General features: G+C 38.9%; 1 protein-coding gene across 5 annotated transcripts in view; it reads right to left on the bottom strand.

Moving 5' to 3' along the window:
* Positions 1-9,263: 9,263 nt before the first annotated feature.
* The window catches only part of srgap3 (SLIT-ROBO Rho GTPase activating protein 3), a 75,103-nt gene continuing 64,327 nt past the window's right edge, over positions 9,264-20,039 (bottom strand). For 3 of the 5 annotated variants that reach the window (XM_037772687.1, XM_037772650.1, XM_037772669.1), the window contains 7 exons: positions 19,454-19,681; positions 18,450-18,523; positions 15,942-15,980; positions 15,313-15,493; positions 14,988-15,137; positions 14,582-14,897; positions 9,264-12,788 (listed from right to left, as the gene is read on the bottom strand). In XM_037772687.1, coding sequence (XP_037628615.1) covers positions 12,351-12,788; positions 14,582-14,897; positions 14,988-15,137; positions 15,313-15,493; positions 15,942-15,980; positions 18,450-18,523; positions 19,454-19,681 — 1,426 coding nt within the window. In that variant the 3' untranslated portion in view covers positions 9,264-12,350. The remainder of the gene's footprint in view (positions 12,789-14,581; positions 14,898-14,987; positions 15,138-15,312; positions 15,494-15,941; positions 15,981-18,449; positions 18,524-19,453; positions 19,682-20,039) is intronic. The other 2 variants (XM_037772678.1, XM_037772659.1) reach the window with 2 other exon arrangements.

Here is a 20,039-nt window from a genome sequence, read left to right as displayed (position 1 = left end):
CTGTCTGTTATAATCTCTGTTCCTTTTGAAGAAAATTATTAAATAATATTTTCACTATTCATTATTTCTTCTGTTACCGGTGAGTGTCTCGTCTTTGACGTTGGAATGCAATAAAGTCAAAATGTTTCAGGGGTCAATGAAATTGTGAATGTCATCATGGCCAATCTTTCTGTTTCAATTTATCATGTTTGGTCAGATTAATTGAATTTATTCAGCCAAAGATGATATTATGCAGCTCTACTTTGCCTTTTCTTGATTGAAGTCTTTGCATTGAAACAGTTCTGTGAGTGTGTGTGTGTGTGTGTGTGTGTTTGACAATCTATCTCTTCATTTATTCTTACTTATTAAATCACAAAAGGCAGAGGCCAAAACACCACCAAATATGACTGTACAATGACTACTAATGCAGAATGGATATAAATAAAACTCACTGACATATATACATATGAATGGATTTAAAGTCTGCTTTGTATCAGATGCTTTTCAGCTGGAGTTTGCCCAACCACTGTCCTCCTCCAGCACTCTGCTGGGACATTCTGATGGGGTTGGAAAATGGGAATGTTTAATCAGTGTATGCTTAGCCAAGTAGTAATTATATGCTTAAATTAGCAAGATGACACGATGTACCGAATGCCTGCGAGACACTCGGGTTGTATTACAACAAAAAAGCCATTAGCAGGTATATTACACCGGATCTGTTTCAGTCTGGGATTTTTAAATGTTCTTTTCAGTGCAGAGTTGTATTACGATTATTTCCACAGTGCTTTTAAACGTTTTCTGATATTTTGTTAGACTAAACCTGTCGAGTTTTTATTGTTTCTTCATTACTCAGGGCCTCTTTCTAACTCTCTCTTCACATGGAGAAAACATTATCATGATACCGATAATATCAAGCAAATATTTAGTCAGGGATGTCTTTCCACCATTATTTCTAATGAGAGCTGGAGCTACTCCTGTCACCCTGAGGGAACAGAGAAGAAGAATTTACATCTCAATATTCAACATTTTATTGATTATTCCTAAATCTTTCCTTTTTTTAAGTTCAAATTGTTTCTTGAAAGGGGTCAAATAGAGGCAGCCAGACTATAGACCATTTCAAACTAGACAACCAGGGCTGTCAATCGATTAAAATAGTTAATCATGATTAATCGCAAATTAATCGCACATTTTTTATCTGTTCAAAATGTACCTTAAAGGGAGTTTTCTCAAGTATTTAATACTCTTATCAACATTTGCCAACATCAGTGGGCAAGTATGCTTGCTTTATGCAAATGTATGTATATATTTATTATTGAAATTCAATTAACAACACAAAACAATGACAGATATTGTCCAGAAACCCTCACAGGTACTACATTTAGCATAAATAATATGCTCAAATCATAACACGGCAAACTGAAGTGCTGACTTGACTATGACTTGCCCCAAAACTGCATATGATTTTATAAAGTGAGCATCTCTGTAAAGGGGAGACTCGTGGGTACCCACAGAACCTATTTTCATTCATATATCTTGAGGTCAGAGGTCAAGGGACTCGTCATGGTCATTTCCTCGCCAAAATTTAGCGCAAATTTGGAGCGTTATTTAACTTTGTGCGTGACAAGCTAGTATGACAGCTAGTTGATACAAATGAATTTTCTTATTTTTTTTAGTTTCTTATTCATGTGATACCAGTATCTTCACTTTAGCTTTAAAACTGAGCCCGCTACAACCTCGAAAAGATTGCGTTAATGCGTTAAAGAAATGAGTGGCGTTAAGACAAATTTATGATAACGTGTTATTTTCGCATTAACTTTGACAGGGCCCCTTAGTATTTCCAGTTCCAATGTTTGTTAATGCAGTAGCTGACAGGAAGTATAGGCCCTACTGTACCTCATTCTAAAAGTGATTAATATGAGAGGCAAATTCTTTGTCATTTTCATAGGAAAAAAAATGTCGTTGAGTGTTACTTAGTTTGGCATTGCATTTATGAGTTGAGTTCATGGTATGTGTTTGATTTTAAGGTTGAAAACCTCTAACAGACCTATATGCTCTTTAAGGTTATGCAGAACAACGAGCCAGAGCAGAATCTGCAGAGTAACATGCACATGGGGGAGACATTATACGTGTAGAAACCTTGTTCAGCTTTTCTTCAGTGAAGTGTCGCATGTGTAGCTCTTTTGATGTGGATTAAAACAAGCATCACACATAAGAAATACATTAAGGAAACTGTAACTTTCAATTTCATGATTTTATGCAGCTTTGCCGTGGCCTGTTGCTGCTCTTGAAATATGGTTCAAATGATGAGTATGCTGCTACAGACAGTAAGTAAATCTGAACTGACTTTTTCACTTAAATGTGCGCCTAAAGCGAGTTCCAACAAACACACCATAGAGATCACTGTAGCATATTCATTAACTTTCTGATGCCCTGGGAAATATGGGCATTCATGTGAAATCCAGACAGCATTAGGTTTTACCCAAAAAGTCTTTTGCTAATGCAAAAGAGTTGCATGTGAAGATAAATCCTGGGATATAAGACTAGAAAACCTAACATTCAGTATAGGCTTAGGGGAATCTGTGGTTCACATGTAACTGTGTAATCCTTAATTGGATTTTGTCTGAAACATCTGCACTATGACATTCATGATGTTAAAGGACTGTGCGTTTCCTTATCAGTGTTATGCTGCTATCTGTTTATCTGTATCTAATGAGGCTCTTAGCAGTGAGTCATCCAGCCCTGTGTTAGCCAGTACACAGGGACCTGACTGGGATCCGAACAATGGTGAGGAGCTGTGGGAAACGAGAGCAAACAGATTGTTTCTAGTGTTAAACAATGGACTTAAACACACCAGATAGCTCTTTGAAGGCGCAGATGACAGAGCTCTGTTATTCATTCTTGATTATTTTTTCACGTCTTGTATATGTTTTGCTTCTATTGTACAAAAGAACTGTACTTCTGTTTCATTTAGCAGGAGGCAAACAGCAGCAATAACCCCTTTAGCTTTTTGGGTCTACTGATGCAGTGCAAAGGCCCCTGAGCCATATAAATATGAAGATTAAAATATTTTGGCTATTCCTTCCTTGTTTCATTTTAGTTTGAATGCTTTCAATGTTTACTACATGTTTCAGATAGTAAGGGGGCTGTTTGTGTCCTGTATTTTTATTTTAAGTCGACTATGTAATTATTAGTAGTACTTTACTCACATCATTACATCACATTACACATGGTGTGAAATGCATGTTAAATTGAATTAAACTTGAATTATTCATCTGTGGCAAAGGTGAGTAAGATCAGAAATTTGATATTTACATTATGTATTATACAGCGTACACATATATATTCTACCAAGAAGTCCGTTCAGTTATCGTGCTGATTGCAGGTGCACTTATTTGGAAATTTGTTAGAATGAATTGCTATAATTTGTTGTTATGCATGGACTGTAGATTAGACTAGACAGGATAACTCTACAACCAACAACTAAACTCATCATGTTGGTTTGTCCATCAGTCATTCATGGCAAGTTTTCTATGCCACATTTCTGACCATGTTCTGATTCATTCATTCATTCATTCATTCATTCATTCTTTATTTAAATCTCGAGGAATCATTACGGGCATGTCCGCATTTTCAATGTTGTTAAGAGTACAATTAAACAGAATAAAAAAAATCACACAAGAAAAATATTAACAAGAAAACAAACAACCAGTCAACAACAGAACTCTGTTAAAAACAGTTACATTCAAAAGCAGAGTAGTTTGTAATCATGGATTTAAAATCACCTATAGGTACAATGCATCAAGAGTTCCAAGTCTGTAAAGCACAAACACCAAAAGCAGTTTCCCCAAATTTAGTGTTTGCAAGTGGAACACCAAGCGTTGGCCAATCACTTGAACGAGACAAATATACTATAGGACCAATTAAATAAGGACACAATACATGACGGCAAGTTGCCATTAAGGGCTTTATAAATAAATATAAAGCAATGCCTGTCATGTCTTAGAGAGGCCCGACCATCCTTTTAATACAAGATGCAATGATGAGTAGAAGTAGTGGAGAAGTAGTAGAATAGCTATCACCGGTAATAAATCTGATGGTTTTAAACAATATATATATGAAATATTACTTAAATCAATCAATATTTGATAAGGTTTCAAAATATATACAAATACATAAAGTGTGTAGGCCATGAATTTAGGTATTTAGACAGTATGCATGACGGAAAGGATCAGAGAGAGAGAGGTTACTGTGAGGCAGACTGCAATGTTCACGATACCTTGTCAGTCACAAAGATACTAAATCTGAATTTCAAAATATACATCTTTGTGATATTTATGCATGCAAATACCACATAGCCTAAAGCACAGTATAGCTAAAAAGAATAACTGTCTGTCAAGCATTTGCCTGCAGCGGTTTAATTAACTCATGAGTAACTGGGTTGAATATTTTACAGGTCTTTAAGACATTTAATCATTAGTGCATTAACAACAAATAATCTGAAACCCATTGCCTTACCCACAAATAGCTGAGCATAACTGATCACATTCTTGGCATCATTTGTTTTCGCTTCCTTCAAATGAACACATACTATATATGCTATCAAAGAGTGATTGATGATGCAGGACCAGCTGCCTCTGGCCTCAGCGTTGGCATCTTTCTTCTTCAAAATCTTCACTTCAAAGTTCCGCCATAACTACAAAGCCACATTTGGCACGCCACAGCAAAAATATCATAAATATAAACAAGCAATGATAAGATCTCAGAGCTTCAATGTGCAATCTATGTGCATGTGGTTGTTGTATCCTCAGGAGTGAATGGATGAAAACAACCAGGCCGTCTTCCTTTGTGTTTCTGGGCTTAATGTAGTATTCATGCACTGTGTGCACTGCCCCACTGCATCAAAGATAGGCCTACAGCCGGAAATGTCACTGAACTCAGAGGTGTTGGGCTATAAACCTTGAAAGTCTGATGATCGTTCAAGTTCCTTTCCGTTCATGCTTGATGAAGTCACGATGTGTTTGATACACGTACAGAAACTGATAAGATGTTCCGATTTCGGAGTGAGATCAGAAATATTTCTGGAAATGCATCAAAGCAACATCTTTGATTGGCCTACAGTATAAAGTATTAAGTATTTGTATGACACACTGAGACAAGGCAAAAAATGAAAACTTTTCATGTTGTTTTCATTGCAAAGTTCCCTAACAGCAACACATCTTGTCCAGGCTCTCTCTCAACTGTAAAGTCTCTGTGTGATCTCTCCACCATTTATGTATCATACCAAAGTATCCTTGAGCAAGGCACCAAACGCATACTCATTGTTGGGAGGAGGTCTTAGCCCAAATGCTGAAATCAAACACAAGTTTAGCTCATAGAATTGTAGAGTCGGCTAAATGAAGCCATTGTGTGATAAAGAGTCACCTTATATCTAGTGGTGTGGTTGCAGATTGCAACCAACTGAGTACCCCTTCGCTCACTCCTCCCTTTCCAAGACTGTGGTAACGTGAGTCAGCAGTTTCACAAGTGTGTCGGAGAACTACGGAGGCCGTCAGGTAATGTAAAAATCTGAGAGACAGTGTTTGGTTTGTTCTTTCCGGGCTACTGTAGAAACATGGCGGGGCAACATGGCGGACTCTGTGAAGAGGACCTGTTCCCTAAGGGCTCATCCTAAGCTTACGAAAACACAACGATTCTTAGTTTCAGGTGATTAGACACTAATGAAAACATAGTTATGAATATTACATTACATTTCTATTAATAGATCCCCCAAAATGTTACACACTGTTACTTTAAGGAAGTGCAGATGACAATGTAGCATGCCATCTTCAACACATGTAAACAACAGATAGAAAACATGATTCCTCTGGATAGTTATATAAGTATCTTTGTTCAATTATCAAGCATAAAAAAATCATAAAAGACATTTGCGGTATCTGCCAAACTATTGCCTCAGAATAAATATAAAAAAACTATTTTTCATTTTTGGTCAAATACCCAGACAATTAAAGGTGCAGTGTGTAGGATCTGGCGGCATCTAGCGGTGAGGTTTCAGATTGCAACCAACTCAGAACTACAGTGGTTGAAGCAAGAACGTGAAAACAAGAATGGCCTTAGTCAGTGTTTGGTTTGTCCGTTCTGGGCTACTGTAGAAACATGGCGGAGCAACTTGGCGGACTCGATGAAGAGGACCCACTCCCTATGTAGATATGAAGGGCTCATTTTAAGGTAACGAAAACACAACAATTCTTATTGCCATGTGATTTTACACTAAAAATGTCTTAGTTTATTAATATGATATTCGATTTCGGCCAATAGACCCCCCTAATTGTTACACACTGGTCCTTTAAGGAGATTAACTGACCATTGACTTGGCTCTGATTATGCATTTTTGTGCTTTGGTTAATTTGTTAATCTGCTCGCTGATTACAAAATAGAAATTTCATTTAATTTGAAATGATTTGAATAAAATGCCCTACCGTATGTACCAGTACATTAAGTTTACATTAAGTCACTTGACATGATATAGCTTTAGGTAAAATGCTTAATTTATCATAAGCTATTTTTGCTATAAAACAGTGCATATATTATGGAAACACTTGAAATAAATGAGACATGACTTCCATTTGTTTACGTTGTTTTGTGAAGAGTGTAACTGCTTCACCATTAATTACTTTGATGAAGCTAAGTTGAAGACAGAGAAGGTGAAGGTTGAAACAGGAAGTTATGATCATTTTGTTCTACTGTGACTCTTGTGAAGAGATTATTATGCGTTATTGAAGAGTTTGCTCTCATTTGCGTATTAATCATAATGGCAGATATGCCAAATCAGGCCGCTGGAGAGGGCTTATGCAACTTATTTTTCAAAGCAGCTGAAGCATCTGTTCTTCATCGATGAGGCATACCTCATTCTAGAGAGGCATACAGTTTCCATGCCAGTAAAAGTAGCTGTGGTTTTGTTTGTTGATTGATTTTCTTTCAAAGTAATCTAAATAATTTAGAAGGTCACATGCTGGTGTATCTTTGTACTAAATCAACTTTTCATGGCTAAAAGCAAACACACATATGCAGGTCCTTGGCCATGCCATCCTGGTCCTACAGAGCCTATGAGGTCAGCCGGGATGAGTTCAAGAGGGACCCCTCGGCGTCACTCTTTTCAGTCGCAGTAAACACGTGCTTAATGTTGTGAAGTAAACAAAACCACTTGCTTAGGTTCAGGCAATACAACCACTATAGTTAGGTTTAGGAAAAAACAATATGATTGGCCTAAAAACTACAACGTTTGTACAGTAAAAATGACACTGAACACGAACAGACAGCTGATTGTAACTTGACGCATGGGACACAAACAGCGGTCCTGGATGAAAGCCTTGTGTTTGTTGGACCCATTCACTTCCCCTCCGACCCCGCTTTGTGTGTGTCTTTTCCCTCTTAAAGCTACATCACCACACTCCCGACGCACTTTCCCTGTGCATTTAATATTGACACAGATGGGTTTACATTGTAGTTAACGGAAAGCCCGGTGCATCTCAAATCGACGCTAAAGGGTCGGCTTAAGCGTCGGTATCCACGCGAATGGCTGTGACAAAGCGTTGGTTTTTGACACCCTGGGAATGAGAACGTTCTGGTGCCACAGTGTTCACTGTTTTGGGATATAAAAAGGAACAAAATCACTCGTAAAACCTAAAAGTTTATCATGCAACACTGTCACCAAACAACAAGATTAAATAATGTACTTAGTCATGATGTGGTAATTATGTAAACAGATACTGGATACATGTCACTCTTTGTAAACAGACACACATTGTTGTCTGTGTTTTTTTTCCTGTTACTGTAATTAGTGCAATTTATTTTCTTATGTAATCCTAATGACTTCCTTTCTAATAGACAGTATGCATTTCCATTCTCCTTAGATCCTCTGTCTTGGTAACGGCAATATCCAATTAATTAAGTGCTTACTTTTACTTACTCTTATTACTGCCTTATTTAAGACAACATGAGATTGTTTTTATAACTCAAGTCCACCGAACTCTTTAAAAGTACCCTGCCACCAGATCTTTACTTGTTAGTAAGTGTTATCCTCTTCCAGACTGATGAAAACTGTGTACACAGTTGCTTGTTTGACATGTTCTTGTTGAACAGGGGTTTTCTGAGGTGGAACAAATTGAATTTTGTTTATGCTCCGTCAGTATGAGCTGGTAGTGAAACATTCTTTGACCAATGGACCAGAAAGCCAATTTCAAAGGGAGATATAATCATCTAATTTATGCAAAACTCTGTTCTCTGTGTAGCCGTCTCCACAACGCCGGCTTCTTATCCTTAAAGGAGTGCTGAATACAAACTACAGAGAGTTTGAACGTTTGATCGGAGTTTGCGAGTTTCGCGAGCGGTGATTGACAGCTGTGTTAGAGACTCCTCGGCTCTAATTGATTGTTTTCCTTCGGGCGCTGTGAAATCTTAAAAATACCATTAGGAGCACTCGGAGCAGACAGAGGGACATGATTATTTTAATAGATTATCAGTCTCATGCACTACTGTCAGTATATAATGACCGTTTTATAAAAATATATTTTTTTTATCATATTTGCTCAAAGTTACCGACTTCAGTGTTACACTCGGGTTTAGGTGAGAATGAGCCTTTAACGTATTGCTTATGTATTTAAAGGCCCTGAAAACCCTACACAGCTTCTTACTATGATCAATGAGGTCATACACAAACACACAGTTTTATGCCAAAGTGAGAACGGCTTTGATTATTTCATGAGAGATTTCTGCATTTCACTGTCCTGTTCTCACTTATTTAAAGTGGATAAAGCTCAGTTGGAAAAAGGTGATGTCACCGTGTACCTCCATGCACCAATCAGGGATCAGTAACAATTATCAAAGCATGTTTCAAAATGAAAGTTGTGGGATTTGTTGCTTATTTTTCCCGGCATTGTCAGTCAAACCTGACTTTTTGAGGGTTAAACTTTGAAAACTGTAAGAAATAAAAGTTTTTTTTCCAAACTCTTACTTTCATTATTGCTTATTTAAGAATTAATATTTAATGTTATAAAGAAGTACTTCAAAGTATGGGCAGTCAAAGTGACAATGGAAAAAAAGGCTTCAATTACATTATATAACATTACATACCAGATTTTTTTTTTTTTTTGTCGGAGCATTTGATTTATTGATTGCTGTCGGGATGTAATGAGAATTTTAACTTACATAAGAAATGTATTTGAAGAAGACTGCCGACCCTAGCTTTAACGCCATTAATCAAAAACGAATCATTCACAATATCCAGATCACAGAGCAATAATGGTTTTATTTGGATGCAGGGGTTTTAACATCCAGTCAGTGGTATGGTGTACATTACATCACAGGGTTTCAACCAACCAGACACTCATCAACAAACAGCATCACTAGACAAACAATTAAAGAGAAGGTAAACAGAGTGACAGCAACTCACACTCCGGTCCCCACAACACGACAGTCTGCTCGCTTTACTGTGATGTCCCTTTTCTATATTAACGCATTGTCTTCTCATGTCAGCAGACTAACAGTGTTACCCATTTCAGCATACATTCCAGGAAAGAAAATGTCTGTGTAACGTCACATGTAGGGAGAAAGAGAGCGCACCAAGTGCCTTATAACCTCTGCAAGAACAGGGTCCATATCAGTCCTGCTGTTTCCAACAATACTGCAAAGAGGGGAAGGAGCTAAATGACAAGTTACGGCTCAAACACAGCACAGGCAGTTCACACGGAAAATAAAAAAATGAGAGAAATATTCTGAGATGATTCTACTGAGCCTCACCAGTAGATCGCGTATACAGTAGTTTCTATATTCTTCAGCGATCACCCCAAACACAGATGATGATGACTCTTCTGTAATTCATGAGAGGAATATCTTTATATTCCTTGTGGTGGTTTGACGGCTGAGTAGCAATAGAAAGTAAAGATTACAAATCAGTTCATAATAAACATAACAACTAATAGACAACATATTACAGTAAAAAAAGTAAATATAAAAGTCTAATAAAAATTGATGTTGTGCACAAAAGGCACTCAGAATTCCCGCTCCACTTACACAAGTGTCTATAAATAAAACACAAAACAGTCTAGTTAAATATAATGATGATAGGTTCACCTTTTGAAATTGTGTGCTTTCTTCGTATTTCAATATGCTTCTTTTTTTTTTGTAACATTATCTTCATAGATTTAAACAGGTGCAAAACTGTAGCCAGGACAGACAAATAGAGCTATATGGATAAGCTTAATGATTGTAATATTATCTCCAGATCATAATGCCCTCGTAAAGGTGACGGTGTCCACTGGTTGGTCACAAGAGAAAGGCAACACCAGCAGGAACCAGCAGAGTGCACTGTTTGACTTTAAATACTGTATTGCCTTTTTGAGCTCTCTGTTCTTAGGAATCCACTGACAACAAGCAAATATATTCAACTTCCATGTATCTCAGTACAGACTGACTGCAGTGTTGACAGTAGATTCTGGTTTACATGCTAATATTTGCTAATATTTAAGTTGATTTCACTCAATCAAGCATTGTTCTCTTTCACTTTTATTTTAGCAACTGCTACAAGCAGCTTCATCATTCCCAATCCCCATAAATAAATGTTAAGGCCCATTTCTTAAAAAAAAAAAAAAAAAAAAAATCCAATATTGATTAATTTGTGCGTTTTACCAAGGCAAGGCACCACATACAGCTATTGTTTAACTGACGCAGAATATGAGTCAGACATTACAGCGCAAAAACATGCAGAACAGAGCAGGCTCTTTGGGATGCGGGTAGTAACAAGGTCTCTGGACGAGAGCTGTCAGAATGACAAGAGGTACAGTAGATATAAACACTGACATGATCTCCATTTAAGTTCTCTTCCAATGAAAGAAATAAGTCTGCAGTCAGAGCGTGACTGTATCTATCAGCAATGATGAGAAAAAGGCAGGAAGGAAGGAAACTGTGATAGCTGTGATAACAGTATGTCACAACATCTCAGGTTCCTCTGGGTGTGTATCGCATTTTACATTTGAAAGAGGAACTGTCAGAGGGGACTTTTTCCACGTATCTTATGCAATAATAAAATCACCAAAATTAGATTTGATGTAGCAACAGTTCAGAGAGTGAAAATGGGCGAAAACATAACGGAGGAAACATTTATTTATTCAGGCTTCGTTGTCCGTTCAACAATTTTCCTACAGTACGATTACCAAAATGCATTCTAAGCACACGGCACAAGGTAAATGATTCGAACTCTATTTTACACAGTTATGTTTATAGTTTACTGAAGATGATTAAAAGGTGATCTTTACTCTAAGTGCCATTCGCAGCCAACCCTTTGCCTTTTTTGTATTAGCCTGTACAAGATTAACACTTAAAAAATTACTAGCTATATATTATGTACAAGGTTACCACAGGATTCCTACATTTAGTTGCATTAGTTAAGTCAAACCGTACATGATGGTGGAGGACTGATTAGTATGTCTCCGATTTCAGAGATAATCTTCATGCCAGGATGCTGTAATCTTTAGCTGTGAACGGGATGACTTCAGGTACAACATCTAGAGTACCACACATGGCAGGTTTAAAATATAACACTGTGAGATCCTCGTGTTTTACTTTGTCAAATATAACTTGATTTTTTTTTCAGGTTTCAAACTAATATCTTATGCTTACAATGACCCTATGAGAGAATCCCACATCATTACAACTCTCTCAATGTTGCAAATGTTTTCCTTATTTTCTCCAAACCCCGCATGCAGAACTATATAATGTCACTAAGTGGTTACTTTGCTGAACATCCACTGTATTATAGTACAAACAGAAAGAAGAAATGGCGACTTCAAGTAAGTGTGTATGTACAGCCATAAGGCCTGCGACCTAAATGGTAACCGGACATGGTTTATTATCCTGAATGTTTGTCCAGATGAGGTGTTTCACGCACATCAGCAGGAGTGACTGAAACACCGGCTGGACAACGTGTGCTGGGTGGAACTAATACTAAAGGTCACACAAGTATTGCTTCACTTGCATTATCTCTGAAACGAGAACATGGCCACTGATCTATTTTGTTGTTGAGACTGAGGTAAAACTGAAATACATGTATTCTTATACACATTCTCTTTAGTTAAATCAAGTTTCAAAGAGAGTTGAGCTTTACGCTATCACACCTCTACAGCTTCTTCCACCGCTTTATCACCATGGTAACATATTATAGGCTCAAGAGCTTCCTGAATATATGAATTAAGTCAGGCAGAAAACAGAGAGGGGAAAATATCCATATCTGCGTTTCACACATCAGCACTCATTTCCATAAGCTTTCCCCATCACGTAGGAAGCTTTCCAGCCTTCCCACCTACCAGATTCCACCTTTGCTACATGGTGCCAGACTTATCTCCAGCATCACTGCTGTTAGAAGCAGCAGCTGCACTGTTACTTGGAAACATCTTCTCGGTGGGCGTCACGGCGGGGCTGCCGACGCCTGAGGAGCTGGAGCTGCTCGAGCGGTGCTGGGTGGGAGGAGGGCGCAGCGGCCTCATGGGCGGGGGGCGCAGCTGAGCCCCGACCAGCCGGGCGGAGAGAGCCGGTTTGAAGGTGGTCATCATCTCGGAGGTGGAGCTGCTGCTGCGGCGCATGGCGGCATCCGGGTCACGGATCATGATGGTGTGCAGAGGACTGCCGGGCTCGGAGCTGACCGGGTTCTTCATGGGCTCCAGGGTGTCCAGGACCACGTCCGGAGCCTGCTTAACGGTGTTCTGTCGCTCCAGCTCACGCAGCTCATGGAGCGCTGTGGTCATAGTCTTCTCTATGTCCTGGTCGAGGAGGGATGAAAGATGAGGAGGACAGAACAATCAAAAATGACTGCCAGGTCAGTGAGACATGTAGCAAGAGCTGCAACGATTAATCGATAAGTTGTCAACCATTGAATTAATCGCCAACTATTTTGATAATCGATTAATCGGTTTGAGTCATTTCTTAAGAAAGAAGTCAAAATTCTCTGATTCCAGCTCCTCAAATGTGGATATTTTCTGTTTTTTTTTTACTCCTCTATGACAGTAAACTGAATATCTTTGAATTGTGGACAAAACAAGACATTTGAGGACGTCATCTTTGGCTTTGGGAAACACTGATTGCCATTTTTCACCATTTTTTAGACCAAAGAACTAATCGATTAATCAAGAAAATAATCTACAAATTAATTGACAATGATAATAATTGTTAGTTGCAGCCCTACATGTAGCATTTAAAAAAATGACACTTATACCCATGTGTTTGCAAGTATGCTTAAAATGATTCATGACCATATTCAAATAAAGACTGCACAGTGTAGGATGTTTTAGACTACACCCTTTTTTACGTTTCCTACATTTCGAAGCCCTTGGTTCTTCATTCATTTCTGCAAACTTGAAACTTGTTATGTTATGTAATCCATCATAGTATATTTCAAGTCTGCAATAACTTTTGTCAATGTTAAATTATTGTTGCATGTGAATGTTTTATCATATCCTATGGAATCAAATGCAAAACAATGGGTGCCTGGAAAGGTAATAAAACATTATATCTTCATTTCTAAAACCCAGCAGCATGGTTTGCAAATTGGTTAGTTGAGACATAATAAGTATAAGTGATATGTGTGAATCTATAAACTATTATTGGGATACTTTATCAGTTAAAACTTTTTATTGATAACATTTTTATGTACACGGATATTTTTAAAATAATAATGCATCCACAGAGCCTTTAGAAAGGTGCAGAATAAAAGTACGGCTTTTCCTGAAGAAAATTATTATGATTGTGAATTAATCATTTAAAAAATGTTGGCGGGTCCAAAATGAATGTTTTGTTTATCTCTGTGGAAGATATCTGACGTTTGGTTCCCACTTCTAACAAGGCTTGTTAGTCAATAGTAAAACAACGTTGGTATCATGTGGTATCTCTGGGTCGTCAGTTAGTGTGGAAAAAACGGATAAATGGCTGAGATTGACGGTAAGTGCCTGGCAACGACTTGTTGTGAAGTAAATGCAATGGAACGGGGGAGGGAGAATGTGACATTTAGTTGCTCAGTGTTATCAATGTTATCATAATGCCTTTAAAATGTGAGATTTTAAACTCACTCAACTGCAATATTGTTTTTTTCAACACACTGCTGTGTACAAAATGCTTGTTTTAATTATACTGTATACCATTTTGAAATGACCCATCAGAAATCATCAGTTCGAGTCAAGTTAGTACACTCAGAACATTTGATGTTTTTTCAATTGTGTTTGGATCTAATGAATGATTGCAGCCATTAGCCGAACCTTCATTGCTCTTCAGCTTGTTATTCAGTTCCAGGCCTCTGTGTCCTTGAGGTGTGTCTGTCTCCCAGTTGCAGTCTGGCCCTGACATTTACTCCGGCTCCCAGCTGCTGCTCTCAGATTGACTGTTCTACCAAACCCTCCAAATCCTCTTATATGCTATAATTACATATTCTATATCCTGTCTGGTACTGAGACCACAGAGCCACCAAACAGACACATATAAACACATTACATCAAAAGTGACTCTATTTCTATCATTTTTGCACTATTTTCCCCCATCAGGTTTGCCTCTACCTGAACCTTACCTCAGCCAGAGCTTCAGCCTCCAGTGATTTGTGGTCCCCGAGGCTGCTGTGGCGAGTGGCCCCCGGCACCGGTCTCAGAGGGTGGCCTTCAGGATAGGCCTTCCTTTCTGGGTAGTTGATGCTTCCTGCACTGCCAAAGGTGCCAAGCCGCCTCTTTTCTGGGCTCTCCATGCGCGCCTTGCTCATGGGCACCTTGTGGGGGCTGCTGGGACAGGCTGCAGCCCGTGGCGGAGTGTCAGCCACTCTGGTTGGGCTGTGGGTGTCTGCGCCGCTTCGACGACGTGGGATGGCAGCTCCATCGGACCGTAGCCTCACCCTGCGGAGACGGATCAGATCGGACCAACAGTCAAACAGGAAAACTCCTCAATAGAGTAACAATAAAGGTGTTATTCTTAAGTGTATCCACCTCCCCATGACGCCTCCAAAGTTGTAATCAGGTGATGGTTCACATGGTGACGGGACATCATTTTTGGATGAACCCTTATCATCCAGCAATGGTCCACTGCTCGCTTCACTATCCGCTTTCTGGCTGAGGTTATCTGAGAAGGCATCATCGCTGAAAGAGCAGAGGCATAAAATACACACATGAAGTACAAGTATACCTGCAGTACTTACGTTTTAAAGCAATATTCAGTGTAACTTTAAAACTGTTAAGTGTAATTTTTTCCGCTGCATTGATGATGATTTGAAATGAAAGTGAGAGAATTACAAGATAAACTGTGGTCACTCACAGATCTTGTACCACGATGTACTGATGTGGGATGAGGCCGTCCACACCGTTGTGGCGTCCCTCCCACCAGTCTTCAGACGCTCTGTGATACAGAAGCAGAGAGGCTCCCTTCTTGAAGGACAGCTCCCTGGGAGTGCGTCCCACGTAGTCAAACTTAGCGATGGCCTCGATCTGTTCGACCTCTGGAAAAAAACATAGACATCAACAAAAAAAAATCAATTGCTTAATAGACCCCAACATGGCTATGATCAACAACATTATATACAATCCTAGATCGTATTCTGTACATACAGCACTAAAACAAACAATAAAACAAAATCCAAAAATAAAATTTTGATTCAGTAATAATGTTATCTGCAAAAAGTTAAATTCCGAGTCCATTTACATTGTAAATCCCTCAGACATACTACAGAGTAAAGCTGAAATATAACAAACGTGTGTGTGGAGAAATGACTTACCAATAATTATTGAACTAGTGATTGCATGACAAACAGCCACTACTGTTTTAACATGTTGTATGGGAAATAAACAAGTCTGATTTTGACATTTAAAAAGAAAACCTAGGGTACATTCCAAACTGCACACTTTTTCTTTTTACTTTTACTGTAACTGCCCTTACAAAGTACGTACCGGTGCATGCAGTATCCATACATTTGGGAAATACTGCATCTGCTGAGCAGAGGATTGTGAGTCAGAATAGCCAGAAGAGCATGCTGGCTTGCATACTGCAAAATGTAACCGGATGTAGTAGGACATCCTGTTATTTTTGGTATACTGCATTTGACATACTATGTATTGGGACACACTGAATCTTTTTCTGGCATACTAAATAGTGTGGTAGTATGGGTATTAGAACGCACAGAATGTCTTGTCTGCAGTGTATTTCAACATTTAGCCAGCAGGGGTCAGTCAGAGTTAACTGTATGGTTAACAGCAATCAGCTCTTACCAAGAAAAAAACTGTTTTGCACACCTCTGATAGGTTTTATTTAAAGAAAAACATACCCGAGGGGTACAAGGATGTGAAAGAGGACACATGGGAGAAGTTTGCCTTCAGGGCTTTCTGCCAGAAAGGGTTTATTTTAACCCAAACCACAATCTTTTTCTAAACCAAACCAAGTAGGTTAAGTTGTTGCCTAAACCTAAGGAGATTTCTGGCAGAAAGCCCTGAAGGCAAACTTCTCCCGTGTGCTGAAAGAGGACAGTCATAGTTGTGAAAGATAAAAAGCTGTTTTGTTCAAATTTGGTTTCAATTCCAAAGTATTGAAAATAGAAAAGGTACAGCATGGTTGCTTAGTTCTTAATCAGACACCAACTTGTTTTTCTTCCTTAAAAAAACTAAACTGCTGCCAGAGGACTCCAACTGAACCGGCTACAGAAACTACAGCACAACACCGGAGCCCATAATTGAGGCCAGCAGGAGCAGAACCTACAGCAGGCAATCAGCCTTTGTTGTCTATTTCAAGTAAGAGCAAAAAAAGAAAAGAAAGGGTCAGCAGCACTCATTACAAACACAGCCAACAGCACGACTGAAGCTCAAAGATAGATACGGTTACCTCAGTCTGACCTCACACACTCCACACACACTACACAGACCTGTCCACTGACTCTTCATATACGCCACAGGAGATATTATTCTGTGTATTACCCGTGTTTTGGCTTTTGTGCCTGGCCCAGTTATGCATTCAAAGCTCAGAGGAGAATTGGGGAAATACTGCACAAAGGAGAAAGTCTCAGGAGAATTGCTGACTAACACTGAACAAAGAGCGAGCGGGGGGGAGGAGGGGGGGAGGGAGAGGGGGTAGAGAGACTCTCACACACACAGAGAGAGAGACGGATCAAAGAGGCAGTGCTGCATGCCAACACTGTTTACTCAACTTCAAACATCACATAAGCCTTTGCAATCGTAAGCTGTTGCAGCGCAAACCCTCACTCACCTCTCAGTCAAAAGCACTTAATAAAAAAAGGTCAGTCTGTATGGCTTTCTTATCCACAAAGAAAGTCATATCACATATATTCTCATGTGAAATCCATGTGATACTACTTGCCAAGATGTGAATTTCTATTTTGATTTTCAATATTTTGTATGCTAAGTTAATTTAAAATGAAGTCTTAATGTATGCTGTAGTATTAGAGAATACAATGGTAACATCTTAACTTAGCTCTGATACTGACGGCAAGACACACAGTTCACATGGATGCTAACACTAGATACAATAAATCATGAAAAATGGCCTGAATGCAAAAACAGGTCAGCATACTAACATGCTCACCATTAGAGCTGCAACGATTAGTCGATTAATTGATTAGTTGTCAACTATTAAATTAATCACCAACTATTTTGATAATCGATAATTTTTTAAGAAAAAAGAAAAGTCTAAATTCTCTGATTCCAGCTTCTTAAATGTGAACATTTTCTGGTTTCTTTACTCCTCCATGACAGTAAACTGAATATCTTTGACTTGTGGACAAAACAAGACATTTTACGATGTCATCTTGGGCTTTGGGAAATATTTTTCACCATTTTCTGACATTTTATATATACCAAACAACTAATCGATTAATCAAGAAAATAATCAACGGATTAATCGACAATGAAAATAATCGTTAACTGCAGCCTTACTCAAAATAACATTATTAACTTGCTGATGTTTAGCAGGTATGTGTTATATTCACCATCTTTAACCATTGCTAATTAGCACTAAACACAAAATACAGCTACAGAGACTGATGGCTATGGTATTAGGTTTTGGTCATAAAAGTAATGGTGAAATTAAAAAAATGGCGCTAGAAGAAAAGTCAGGGAATCACCAAAGTTTTTACAATTCATCCTGAGGGGAACATGAATATATGTACCAACTTTCATGGGAATCCATACAATTGTTGTCAGGATATTTAACTCAAAAGCACAAATGTCAACATGCTGGTGGCGCTAGAGGTAAAGTCAAAGGATGACCAAAGTCAGTTCATCCTCTGGGCAACATGAATGTCTGAACCAAATGTCATGGCAATCCATCCAATAGTTGGACCAGACTGACCAATAGACCAATGCTGCCATCCCTGGGGACATACCTGGGTAATAACAAAACCCCTTCATAAAGAAATGATGAAAATGACAACTAGAGTGTGATATACTGACCTTCATCACTGGTGTGTGGTTCAGTTCCATTGTCAGCCTCGTCAATAGTTCCTGGTTCACTGTGTGGGCTGTCACTGTGGGAGCAAAGGGAAAGTGAAACGTCCCCGCTATATACTGTAGATGTGACAAATATTTGTTTTATGAACACAAAACAAAATAAGACAGACTTTCCTCTTTAAGGGTAACTTTGGTATTTTTCAACATGGGCCCTATTTCTCCATGTTTTTGTCTCTGACTACTGGGGACAACAATTTCTGAAACTGGTCCAGTATTGAGGGAGAGCGCTGTAAATGGCAGCTGCTCACAGGCTGCAATATGGTGCTATTGGAGCAAACTGACACTGTCATTTACATCCACTAAAAGTGCTTGTTTTTACCATGAAAGACTGATTGTTATCATGAGTGTCTGACATTATGGAAAGAGTCTCGCTCAAGGAGAAGTCTCGTTCTGAAATCTGGCGAGGTGACGTGTTGCCGGAAGACAACAGTGGAATAGTGGAATACATCCATGGTGGAAACACGAGTGTCAGCCGGGCAGTTTGTTGTGTTGGAGTAGAGGTAGCGTAGCTTAGTGTTATCTAAAAGATTTTCAATGTCATGGCTGAATATTTAGATGATTTCAACAATGTGGATGAGGTCTTTGAATTCGATGGCCGCCTGTCTTTATTTGACCTTGTATTTCTCTGTAGAGTCATTTCCATAATGTTGTCAGACACTTATATTAACAATCTGAGCCTGCCAGTGGCAGAAACAAGCACTTATAGTGAACATAACGTTACACTGACGCTGCTCACTTGCCCTCGCATCTCATTTCACGGCTGCTGGTTACAGCGTTCTCCCTCATACTGGACCAATTTCAGATATTGTTGTCCCCATTAGTCACTTGGACACAAAAACATGGGAAAACAGGGTTGCAAAAATACCAAAGTTACCCTTTAAACTCCAAAAACAACTGTAGTCTCAACATAATTGTACTTTGCTCACAAGTTCACCATCAACACTCACCAGTACTCCTCCCCCCCACTCATGCACTTTTCGTACACTGGGCCGTCCAGCTCACGTTGATTGGGAAAGATGAGTTCGTTGTGGGCGATAATGGTCTTGATGACCTCGTTAACATGTACCTGGCACAATACAGGATCCTGTCCGTCTGGGATGGGCATCAGGGTTGGACCAAAGCAGATTGCCAAATTGTACGGATCCATCATGTTCTCGTCACTGTACTGGGAGAGACTGATGGACGGGACAGGGGAGCATTGTATGTTTAATGAAGTAGGCAACCGTTAACGTCCGTTAACTCTGTCTGTATTAAAAGATCGATCAAATTGGGAGTGATAAGGCTACATTTCTGTTTTGTATTTTTTGTGCTTGGGCTACCTTTTTGTTTACTTTTGGATTATAGATTATGTCATAAATCATTAGACTAGTTATTACATTGCTAAATCTGCAATAACGGATTGTTTTGGCCACTTGGGGAACAGTGGAAACAGTCAGAGTCTGGCTTCAACTGAATTCAGTTTTGACACACAGTATTACATGCTACATTGCACAGCTTAGTTAGACATTTGCCTAAAAAGCACTCTGATCAGCC

The sequence above is a fragment of the Sebastes umbrosus genome, chromosome 1 (assembly GCF_015220745.1).
Source record: "Sebastes umbrosus isolate fSebUmb1 chromosome 1, fSebUmb1.pri, whole genome shotgun sequence".
Lineage (NCBI taxonomy): Eukaryota > Metazoa > Chordata > Actinopteri > Perciformes > Sebastidae > Sebastes > Sebastes umbrosus.
This window is presented reverse-complemented; position numbering and strand designations above follow the sequence as displayed.